This window comes from Plecotus auritus (genome assembly GCF_963455305.1).
Source record: "Plecotus auritus genome assembly, chromosome: 7".
Classification (NCBI taxonomy): domain Eukaryota; kingdom Metazoa; phylum Chordata; class Mammalia; order Chiroptera; family Vespertilionidae; genus Plecotus; species Plecotus auritus.
Window position 1 is genome coordinate 111,444,742 of NC_137774.1, and position 13,164 is coordinate 111,457,905.

Below are 13,164 nucleotides of genomic sequence, written 5' to 3' on the forward strand. Positions count from 1 at the left end.
ACTTTATAAGTATTGCCAGCATGGTCACAGGTTGTAATAGGAAAGCTTATCTACAACCATTACAAAAGCATATGCAAATTATAAGAGTTTGACAAGAAAATACTACTAGAAGCAGAAAGTCAGATGTATGAGAATAAGCAAATAGGATTATCAAGTTGAAGTGTGAATACTAGGCAAAATTAACAAATAAGGTGAAAATTATAATACAAACAAAAATGTATACACACACTTTGAATAATTATAAAGGCAGTGTTTATTAAAATACAATTCATTTTCAAATTGAGCTATAGGCTGTTAAAGTGTGTATACGTTTTTTGGGGGACACCCTGTATAAATATCTCAATGTATCTATTTTAAGAACCCCTTTGAGGTTCATCCAATGATAAAGGTTCAATCTATTATCAAGTAATTAGTATCACTCTAGTGACTGGACAAACACTGAAATTCTATAGACTGGCAGCTTGAAAACATGTGCCATTTGAAATAATGGAGTGAAAAATGACAGAGGCAACAGTTCTTCATATGCCAAAAACATTAACATTTCTCAGTGGATAAAGTTAAACAAAATTTTGAGATTACCCTTCATCTGCTCACAGCTTAATAAAGAATGTATAAAACATAGTTTAGCAATGCTTAAATACATTTTAATAAAAGTATTAGAGCAAGTAATGTTAATATATCATCCTTTTAATTTTCATCAAATTTTATTTATAGTTTATTAATGCCAACAAGCAATAGCTTATATATAAAGGGGAAAAAAACTTTAATCCTAAATGAATCAAGAAAATCTGTTCAACTATCATTATCCCACTAATTAAGGGATTTTATTATCATTATTTAATACAATACTTCTTTAAAAATCTCTCATAATACCACTTTTGAAAGCAATTTCAAGGGCTTGTTTTAAAAGCATAAAATTCATAATTTAAAATCTCCAGGAAAAAAAATTTTGATAATCACATTATTTCTACTTTTAACTTAAAATGTTTTTAATGTTCAAATTTAACTCAAGTATTTTAAATATCTATGCATTTAAATTTAATTCAAATTTTTAACAACTGTTTTTAATTTACAATATTTTAAAGTACATATTTCCTTAATAAGATCAACATTTTAGTGAGTTTTGGAACACTATATTTAAGGAATTCAGCAAAAACAAATTAAGTGCTAAACTCTGTTACAGGCATTTATCAAAAACTATTCATCATTTTATTACCACCATGGACTACATCAGAATATACATATAAACTAAATTAGAAACGTACATCAACATATTGTATGATAAAGTGTCTCCTTTGTCCATCAGAATATACAGAAAGGACATATTCACCAGGTTTCCCATGGCTCTCTCGCACCAAGAAGTCTCCTTGTTGTTTTAACAGATCTTGCGCTTCTATTCTGGGAATTGCACCATGGTACCACTCCTGTTCTGTCAGGGGCTTCTCAACTATGGACATCGATTCAGAGAACTTGAGCAAATATTGGGGGAAAAAGAACACTAAATTAGAAAAAAAAAAGCTATTTTTTTCCAGTAAAATGTAAATCAACTACAAGTACTTCTTACATATGTTCCTTCCTTTAATTGATCAATGAAAAGTTATACAATGAATCTAAAATTTTCATAATTTTTAAAGAAATATCTCATGGAATACTGCTGTTGAAGTTTAGCACAAATACATAGCCTTCAATATTTTAAGTTTATTTGTTTTTTCTACCTATCATACATAGCTACGCACAATATCAGCATCTGGAGTTAATAATATAGTCTTCAATATATCATAAAATAAATCCATATAATTTAAAATTTATCAACCAGAGAATTATGAAAAAGGGGGTATTATCAGAGAAATTTATCACAAAACACTTTTATTTAAATTAAGTTATTTCTTTTTATGGAATTAGCTCTCAATTACATGGGCTGTGGAATGCCCATGTCATATGTGACGGGAGTGCTACCTACGGCTTCATATGATGCCGCCCTGCTGCTGTGCCTTCCCATTCTTATCCACATTCCCCTCACTTCCTTAACCATTACCTATGCCACATGGATGGATGGTCCTGCTCCTGTACAGCAGTGGTAGATAAAACTTTAGGAGAAGCATCACTGCCAATGACCAACATGCAATTGCAAACGTGGCAAGAAAAGGGAAGAATAGAAGCCATGAGCATGGCAGGAAAAGCAAATTATCCGTTATTTTAGGAGGCCTAATGCTAAGACCAAATAGCAGAGGTAACTAAGCTGATTATATTTCCTTGAAATGTTCCTAATTAATGATAGATAGAATCACACATTTTATGATTACAAGTAAAAGTTGTTTGTTTTTAATCATCCATAGAAACTAAATGGCCCTAGGTGAAGAGAGTACTTCCCAGGTAAGGAACAATAATGTGCACCAACTCTTAGGATTCTTGAAATACAATATGCATAATGTCTTATTTAATTTATAAATTGGGAAAATTCGAATTAATAATAAATGAAAGGCAAATTTTCACACACAAGGTTTTTCAGCCTAATATTATGAACTGCATCTAGGGACAAAGTATGGTATCTTTGTGGTAATGAAAACTATCTTTAAAAATAGTCTTCACAGTTTTGTACCACTGAAGAGGCCCAAACCTTATTGCTCAAAGTTTCATTTTATAGCGTCCAAAACTCATCCTATTGATTAAAAAAAAAAAAAAAAAAACCTTGAAAAATCTCAAATAGACATCCAAGAAAAGTACACATTTGAGTTGCTATTTCAACCACTTATGACAGTTCATTCTTTAAATATATACATGATGTAACTATACATGGAAATTTTTTGTAAACTAAATAAGTTTTTTCATTTTCATACTAATCATGATATAGTATTTCCCAAAGTATTAAAATTATTTAAACCCAAAAGTGGGTTTAAAGCACAAATTATATAAAGAATAAGCCACAACTACAAGAGATACATATATACTAGTACATTTACATATGTAGATAGATTGCTTTTAAAAACAAATGTATAACATACACAAAATTAACATTTTGTGTATAGTATATTAACAGTTTATAGTTCTTAAAGTAGGTATTTCTTTTCCAAGATTTTATCACATTGCATCTTATAGCAAATACTAAATTTTTACTATAATTGAAATATTTCCAAGTCTCGTCTATGGTAAAAGAGTTTCAAATGTGTACTCTTCTTAGAAGTCTACTTGAGATTTTTTTTTTTAACCTCTGAAAACAATCAATAAAATAAATTCAGTGTCAGTTCTTTACAAAGAACTTGTTTTCATCATTATCTCTCAAAAAGGTCCACATAACAGAAAAACATCACAAACAAGGATGTCATGTGCTAGATTTCTTGTCGTACTCAACCTGTCTTCCCAAATTTGATTTATTTAGAATTGGGAGAAAGCAATACCCAGATTATTTATTAAGTAAGATGGGCATTTAAAGTACAAAAGCTCAGCTAATACTCTGAGAAACTCATTGAAGGTTGTGAGGCAAGAAATAATTTTGAGGGAAAAATCATCCTCAAAGAGCATTGAAGTCTGTTTTCAAAAACAAATGAATAGGAAGGAACTTGTATTGCTATTTCATTGCTGTTCTCTGGGTTTATTAGCTTCTTCTGGGTAGGAAGGGAAGCTCAGAGACCTGTTACTTCCCAGCCCCTAAACAATACCATTAAGAAATGTAGGCGAGCCCTGGCCGGTTTGGCTCGGTGGATAGAGCGTCGGCCTGCAAACTCAAGGGTCCCAGGTTCGATTCCCGTCAAGGGCATGTACCTTGGTTGCGGGCACATCCCCAGTGGGGGGTGTGCAGGAGGCAGCTGATTGATGTTTCTCTCTCATCGATGTTTCTAACTCGCTCTCCCTCTTCCTTCCTCTCTGTAAAAAATCAATAAAATATATTTTAAAAAAAAAAGATTTACCCTTGCCTATGGGTATTTAAAAAAAAAAAAAAAAAAGAAATGTAGGTGGAAATTACTGCATATTTGTGGATGCAGGGAAAGGTCAGACATGTCCCCTGTCTGGGTCTATCAGATATTTCAGGGACTTCTCTGGAAGTATTAAAAGGAAACTGTTTATTAATATGACTTTAATAAAATTCCAATGTAATTTTGCAGGCTCCATAAAATGTATGATGTAGGATGTATCAGCAACAACATCCAACATCCTAAGAGCTATCATAATTACTCATTACCTCAAATGTCACATCTTTCTAAGCCTCAGTAGAAAAGTAATTTTTCCCTCTTGATAGGTTACCTAAGTTTTTTGCCAGAGATATAGTGGAGGGGAAGCCTTTTTTTAAAAATACTTTTTTAGTAATTTTTTTAGAGAGAGAGGAAGGGAGAGGGATAGAGAGATAGAAACATCAATGAGAGAGAAACATCATCAATCAGCTGCCTCCTGCACGTCCCCTACTGGGGATGAAGCCTGCAACCCAGGCATATATCCTGAGCAGGAATCGAACATGACCTCCTGGCTCAATCACTGAGTCACATCAGCCATGCTCAGTATCTGTTTAACATGATCTGGGTCACTTGTTTTAATCATTTGAGCAAAAATATAAAACAATAGATTTGCTTCCTATGTTGTTAATTTATAAAAAATAAATCCTAATAAGCCTGTCTTCAAAATTACATGTGATAATGCTAATGATTCAAAAGTTTCAAGTTTGAGCAGATTATTCCGTCTTCCTAAACATGCCTGACTGTACAGGAGAATTCAGCGTGGGTATACCAATAATATGATGCAAAAAAATTGTATTTTCTCTGTTGTTTTTCTAAATCTTAGTATCTGGGCAGAAAAAAAAGGGGTTGGTTGTAATTTAAGACTTTAAGAATAAAAGAAAACAACTAAGGTTTAAAATATAAAATATTCAACCTGAATTAAATAGCATGCCTTATTAGAGGGGATAAAAAGTTGCTTTGCTAGACTTGAAGGAGAACTCTAAAAAACACAAGCAGTTTATCATGTTATGCATAAAAAATTACAGTGCCCTATGACAACAGTAAAAGCCAAGCATTATAATGCTAACATTATATATAACCAATGTACAAGTTAAACATAGCTGAATTATAATTATCTAATTTTCTAAAAAGAAGCAACCAAGCAAATCATATTGGATATATTATTCTATATAATGGAAGCATATCTTTATTTTCCAATATTTTTACTTCCTAAACTCGTACAAAGTAATTCAAAAATTAAAAAATATATGCAAATAGAGTATAGAAAATATGAATTTTAAGAAGACAAGAGTTAAATAATTAAATATTCTTCTGATGTCTAAAACAACAATTATTTGGACCAAACTATGTTTTATTCTAAAATATTTAGAATATTTTTTAAATGTTTTAAAGAACATTTTTCAGAGTGCTGCTATTAGAACAGTGTTAATATGTAACTAGCACACACAAAGGGCTGTAAGGTGGAGCCCAAAGTTGTTCCCTCAACCATGTATTATAGAACTTCTCCAATAAAAAGATGGCTCTGGAGAAGGACCATATTCTTGACAGGAATAGAACAGATCTCATTAAAAATAATGTGATTTAAAAGACTTCCAACAAAGCCTTGACCAGTGTGGCTCAGTTGATTGGAGTATCGTCCCATGCACTGAGGGGTCACGGGTTCATTTCCATGTCAGGGCACATACACAGGTTGCAGGTTCAACCCCCAGTCAGGAGGCAACTGGTCAATGTTTCTCTCTCTCCCTCTCCCTTTCTCTCTCTCTAAAATCAATAAAAACTTATCTTAGGGTGAGGATTTAAAAAAAAAAAAAAGGATTTCCAATGGAAATAGACCCTTATGATTGCCAGTAGGCTTTCAGATTATGCAATTAACCCTATCTAACACCTCTTGCCTTGACTTCAAAAGCAGACTCTGAGAAACAGTTCTCAAAGCAAAATTATAATTTCCTGCAGCCTGGGACGATGCTGCATGTGGAACAGGCCTCAGTGCCCAGAAGTACTCATAGGTTATTTAAAATGTTTAGTAAATTGACCATATGCCTAGAGCTGATATAACATAATGAAATACTACTCTGATCATGACAATAAATATTAAACATCTACCATCAGATACTATATTCAGTTAGTGCCAAATTCATCTATCAGCTAATTCTCTGACATTCTTCCTTCAATCAAGACTGCTAATTGAAGTGATATTAGTCTGGCTTCAAAGCTCTACATTTTAGCCACACTGTTTAGAACACTAAAATAAATAGAGATGGCAAGTCCAATGGTAATATTATTATGACAAATTCTACTTTCATGTTCCTAGATGTAAGGCAAGTAATTGCTTTATTTTTATCTAAAATTTCACTTTAAAGTTCCTATCTAAGTATGTTCAATTGAGTAGAGAAACTGTTGTTGCTTTTTTTCTAATATTTTAAATTAAATATGCTTCCACATCCAAAAGATTACATTTGGACCTCTGCCTCATACCATATATAAAAATTAACACATAATGGATCAAAGACCTACATGTAAGGGCTAAAACTATAAAATTATCAGAAGGAAACAAGGGAAAAATCTGCATGATCTTGGATTTGCATGGGGTTGTTTTGTGTGTGTGTTTTTTTTAATATGACACCAAAAGCATGTTCCAGTGAAGAAAAATTGATAAATTTAACTTTGTCAAAATTAAAAACTTTTGTCACAGGATACTATCAAGTAAGTGGAAAGATAATCCACAAAATGAGAAAAGGCATTTTCAAATTATATATCTGAAAAGGGACTTCTGTGCAAAATATATAAAGAACCCTATTAACTCCACAATAAAAAAGTAACTCAATTTAAAAATGTGCAAAGGAAATAAATAGTCATAACTCCAAAGAATATATACAAGTGGCCAATAAGCATATAAAAAGATGCCCAACATCATTAGTACTCAGAAAAAAGGCAAATAAAAGCTATAATAACATACCACTTCTTACCCACTAGGATGCCTATAATTTTTTTTTTTTTAAATGGGAAATAAGTGTTGATGAGATTATGGAGAAATTGCTGGTGAGAAAGCAAAATGATGCAATCACTATGGAAACAGTTTCGCAGTTCCTCAAAAACGTAAACAAAGAATTGCCATATAACCTAGTTATAGATACAATTGAGAGAAATAAAAACATATGTTCACGTAAAAGATGACTATAGCATTATTCATAATATTAGCTAAAAAGTGGAAACAACCCAAATATCTATCAGCTGGTGAGTGGATAAAATATACGTGATAAATCCATACAATGGAACATTATCCTATATAATGAAAGCCTAATATGCTAAGTGTCCAGTTGTCCGTTCAACCAATCAAAGTATAATATGCTAATGTTATGCTAAGTCCACTCAACCACTCGTTATGACACACACTGACCACCAGGGGGCAGACGCTCAATGCAGGAGCTGGTGGTCAGTGTGCTCCCACAGGGGGAGCGCTGCTCAGCCAGAAGCTGGGCTCAGCCAGAAGCCTCTCCTGCCTCCATAGCAGCGCTAAGCCATCAGTCGGACATCCCCCGAGGGCTCCCGGGCTGCAAGGGGGCACAGAATTTTGTGCACTGGGCCTCTAGTTCAGTCATAATAAGGATTAATCTTGAAACTATTACACCAACTGAACAAAAATAGACAAAAAAGGTAATATATTATATAATTCTATTTATGTGAAATATCCAGAATAGGCAAATCCATGGAGATCAAAAGTAGATTAGTGAATGCCAGAAAATGGGAAAGGGGGAGGGGAACTGATACTAATAAGTATGAAGTATCTTACTGGGGACATTGAAGTATTCTGCAAGTACAGACAGTCCTCAGGTTACGTCGCACTCGACGTACATTGTTTCATGGTTATATCACCATCTCCATTTATAAAAAAAGTTCCGACATTTCGACGTAAGTACGTATGTACTTTATGGTTTTTATTATTTATTTACCACAAGTAAAGGTCAGGAATTGCTATCTTTCTTCAAAATTTTTTTTTACTGTTTCACTTCATTACTGCTGTGTATGTGCTCCATGTGAGTGACGTAGGTGCTTATGTAGGTGGGTTCCGACTTATGGGGAAAATCACGTTACGTTGCGCCATAGGAACGGATCTCTGACGTAACCCAAGGACCTACTATAGTGATGATGGTGCACAATGCAGTGAGTAAACTAAGAACTACTAAGTGTACACTATAAAATGGTGAACTCTACATTGTGTGAAGTATATCAGCATAATATATTTTAAATATGGTTAACTATGCAATGTTGCAAAGTTTTTATAGAGAAAAAACATGTATAGTTATTAAAAATTTCCCTTCTATTTTACTTTTACCAAATTAGAATATTCTAAAAAATACTATATTACATCAGAAAATTTTTTAATTATGATTAAGTAGTGCCTAAATTGTTATACATCTTAGATTATCATGCTTAGCAACTAAAACCTTCACATTCACATTAAGACTCAAGACCTCAGTTATCTATGTATTTGAGGAAAACATCTCCTTCTCTAAATAAGTCGGATACCTAATGCCTTAGAGAAATAGCTGTGTACATTTATTCATAGTGTGAGCATGGGGCCTTCAGGAAGTAAACATTCCCAAGAATTCTGAAATCCAGAGGGAACACTTTCTTAGAAGCAATGGGCATTTCATGGATTCAAGGATGTCGGTAATTTATTTTAAAAACCAGACCACAATGTATGCCTAAATGAAGTACATGTTTTGTGAAAAAGGCATTTTCATTCATTTCAGGAAAAGGCAGTTTGTAAACACCAAGGGTTTACCAATATCAATCACTGTCAATTTAATAATTTTACTTGAAAATAAGGTAAAGACCTTTGTAAATGGAGAAAATAACATGTAAATACCTTCAGATATTTTAAAACTTATGGTTTATACCAGTGGTCGGCAAACTCATTAGTCAACAGAGCGGCAAACCGCAGCTCGCAAGCCGCATGTGGCTCACGAGCCGCAGTTTGCCGACCACTGGTTTATACCATTAATTCATTAAGATTGTGCATAATACACCCAACATACTTTTAGGATAGCATCCCTATATAACTCCATCATAATGAATTAACTCAATTTTTCTGTTTCTAGATGTAAATTAGTGTATCTTTAAAGACAAAACCTCTTTCATTTTCTGTTCAACCCTGATTTAGAGCCAAAAGCTGATGTTCCTATAACTATGAACTTCAAAGCAATATACATAATGTGAAGTCTCAGAAGCCACTGTTGCATCCTAGACACCTGTCTTAAGGGCACAAGGTTCTTAGCATCCTAGGTTGTAGGGAAAACAAACATGAGGAGTATTAGCCCATTTCCACAATCATAAATTCTTATTTTTCTGTCACTCACTAAATTTCTAAAGCTCTAAATTCCAATCTCCTACCTTTACATCTGAGAATCAAACGGAAGGAAACCCTGAGTTTATAATGGGTCTTGGTTTTCAAGTATTTAAAACATTTTACTCAAGTCAAGCTTGATCTTACAGCACATAAAAAGGAAAATTGGGGGTGGGAGGACACCTTTCATAAATTAGATCACCAATAAACAGCTGGCACAAAGGCCTCTGACTTAAGTGAAATAAAGGTGAGTTAATGACAACTTAACTATGCCATTTAGTTCATGGACTTGTTAAATAATTTTATGAAAAGCTAACAGTTATTGGAACATTTCTTTTCAAAATCTATTTTTTTCTTCTTTAAAACTTCTTAAATATTTCATCTCAATAACTTTTTCCTCAAATAAAAATTTTGCAAAACTATCTCTAGAGCCCTAACTGGTTTAGCTCAGTGGATAGAGCGTCGGCCTGCGGACTCAAGGGTCCCAGGTTAGATTCCAGTCAAGGGGATATACCTTGGTTGTGGGCACATCCCCAGTAGGGGGTGTGCAGGAGGCAGCTGATGGATGTTTCTCTCTCATCGATGTTTCTAACTCTCTCTCCCTCTCCTTTCCTCTCTGTAAAAAAATCAATAAAATATATTTTTTTAAAAAACTGTCTCTAGAACTTGTCATAAATTCTTAATCAAATCTCCTACATTTATTTTGATGTCAAATCATAATAAATCAAGTGCTAGGAACTACTACTTGTCTGTAAAACTGTCCAACAATTACTTAAGAAAATAAGGTAGGAAATAGGCCTTGAGAGTGACTTACTCTATCATGTTGCTTTTACTTATAATTATTTTTATTTTCATTTGCTATGTGATGCCATATGAGATGGTCTGCAATAGTTCACAGCTCCCTCCCTATTCCCACAGAACTTCTGTGTACAGGAAGTGACAATGGCAACATCAAAGGCTGAAATATAAGTAGAAAATCTCTTTTATATAAAAATATAATTTTATTCTTTTTTGTTAAAATACCTGCTAACTGACTTACTTTTAATATAAAAGATTATTGTTTGGGTTAAATACTTATGGGAACATGTTTCACATACTCAAAAGGAATTATAGCAAACAAATCCAAAATGTGAATGGAAATTTAAGTAATCTATGTTTAGGAAATACTTTCTTTTTCTAAATAAAACTAGGTCACATTGTCTTAAAAAGGAAATTTTAAAAGGTAAGAAATAATATTAAGATATTATTAGGTAGAAACTTAGAGAGATGGAGAATGCATGTAATTACTTACACTGAATATTGTTGTGTTGGCCAGCATTCAATAAGATACAATTGTAAGGCTCTATTGTTAATAAAGCATGGCTAGGAAAACTAAGTTTTACAGGTAATAAAGTGAAAAATATACTTTGGAGTTTTACTATATAAAGGCAATAAGAATATTTTTTATCTTGTTTGGCTAAAGCCACTATTACTAATGATAACTAATATTCTATGCACCATTGTAATATGCCACACCCAAATTCCAAACAGATTTCAATTTTATCATTAATGTTCTAAAAATTATGAACACACATATAAAATGATACATGTAAAAATGCATATGTAATAATCTGTGTTATAAAAATGTTTTACTGGAAAAGAGATCTGTTTATACTATTCTTCTAGCCAAGTACAAAAGTTCATAAAATGTTGCCTGCAATATTTATTTGTAGTACAGGAAATCTATATACCAGTTTATTTATTTCCTCCCTACATCAATGTTACATAGGGTTTTATTATATACATGCATGCACAGACTCAGATACATACAAAAAGTTAAATTATGTACTTACTTTTCCATTTGTAAGGAAAGATATACATATGATATTCTTTGGTATATTAGAAAGAGCTAGACAATGACTATTTTCAGTAGCACATAGAGTTCATCCTACTTACTGTTGAAGAGCCCAATGCAGATTTTGGAGCCCTAATTATTCCAGCAATTGAATGACGAAAAGACTCAAGTTTGGATACCCTTTCCTTCCTTTCCTGGAGAGATTAAAAAAGAAGCCTTCAGCAATAGTAAACATCCAATATACATACACAGTGATGCTAGGTATTAAGGTATTTATCCATAGTTCATGTCCCTCTACCATGTCTTCCAATAAAATAAAATGTAAATTTCCTAATATTAAAGATGACAAATAACAAAATGCATATAGACTCTATAGCACTTTACTTTCCTATTCCCTCAATAAATGTCGATTGGGGTAAAATAAAAAGGAAATAGAAATTCGTAAGATGAACGAAAATAAGAAATACAAAGGAAATTGATGGCAAACCAAATATTAACTGAAGGAGATACAAGCTACAAAGAACCAGTCTCACACATAAGATTTCAGATACCACTGTAGTCGTGAGAGATTTTCAAGGAAAAAAAAATAGTAGGGGAAAAACAGGAGGATAATTACATAGAACATATTTTTAGACAGTGAATTCCACTTAAGTAGCTGGAAAGTTTCCCAAAGATTTACATGATGATGATGTCAACAACAACTACAACAATGATGACAACAGAGGAGGAGAAAATAAAATGAGGAGGTAGTGGCAGAACAACCAAGAAGGTAAGTCCATTGCTATTTGCCACAGAATGTATACTTCTGAGTATCATACACCACAGTTGAAGGAAACTTTTCTTTAAGATTTCAAATCTGTAAATTCATTCTTACAAATGCAAGTGAATGAGGTAAGTGAAAGGGTAGAAGAGAAGAGAAAGAAGAAAAACAAATGAGAAGTAGAAGGTAAAAAAAAGAACAATGGAAAGTATGTGTGAGCATTTATAATGGAAGCATCAATAATGACTGCATTTCAATTTCTACTCAGCAGCAGACAAAAGAACAAGATATACTATTGCCAAGTACTATATTTCCATGTCTTTCATCCATAGTGATGGTCAGTGTTACTTGTCAGTGGAAAATAAATACAGCAGGCCACAACTAACATCTTTTGTTTCCTATGTCTCCAATACCTAGTGTATGTCTCAGAAACATTTTGGCCATATGCTACCCAGCAGAATCAAACTCATATCTGAAATTCAACTTTTGTCTCCCCATTTATCTACTTTTATTGTATTTACTTTTCATTCTAACAGTTATCATACTAATAGTTCTTACTATTCTACAAATATATGCATATTAATAATTTAAAATAATCTTATGATAACCTAACAGAATAGATCTCAACATCTTTTTCATCAATATCACTTATATAACTTGCAATCTGGGACTGCTGGCTCCTAACCACTAGTCTGCCTGCCGACCTGATCGCCCCTAACTACCTCTGCCTGCCAGCCTGATCGCCCCCTAACTGCCCTCCACTGCCAGCCTGATTGCCCCCTAACTGCCCTCCCCTGCCGGCCTGATTGCCCCCTAACTGCCCTCCCCTGCCGGTCTGATCACCCCCAACTACCCTCCCCTGCCAGCCTGATCACCCCCTAACCGCCCTCCCCAGCTGGCCTGATCGCCCCTAACTGCCCTCCCCTCCTGGGCTGCCCCTAACCACCTCTGCCTGCCAGCCTGATTGCCCCCTAACCGCCCTCTCTGGCTGGCCTGAACGCCCCCTACTACCCTACCCTGCCAGCCTGATCGCCCCCTAACTGCCCTCCCCTGCCAGCCTGAATGCCCCTAACTGCCTCTGCCTCAGCCCCCGCCACCATGGCTTTGTCCACAAAGACGTCCGGAAGATGTCCAGTCTAATTAGCATTTACCCTTTCATTAGTATAGATAATCAAAGGCAAATAGAGTTTATAAAACCTTTTAACTAGTATCAGCTCACATGGTGCCCTGATATTTGTATTTCTACAAATAAGACATCAGATTCATTTGCCAAAGC

The 13,164-nt window shown here is 33.9% G+C and overlaps 1 protein-coding gene across 3 annotated transcripts in view; it reads right to left on the bottom strand.

The window, feature by feature from the left end:
- The window catches only part of FER (FER tyrosine kinase), a 310,506-nt gene that overhangs the window by 176,671 nt on the left and 120,671 nt on the right, over nt 1–13,164 (bottom strand). For 2 of the 3 annotated variants that reach the window (XR_013961110.1, XM_080678364.1), the window contains 2 exons: nt 11,230–11,322; nt 1,266–1,469 (listed from right to left, as the gene is read on the bottom strand). Coding sequence is in view for 1 of the 3 variants with exons in the window: in XM_080678364.1 (XP_080534490.1) it covers nt 1,266–1,469; nt 11,230–11,322 (297 nt within the window). In the remaining 2 variants the exon portion in view is untranslated. The remainder of the gene's footprint in view (nt 1–1,265; nt 1,470–11,229; nt 11,323–13,164) is intronic. The other variant, XR_013961111.1, reaches the window with a different exon arrangement.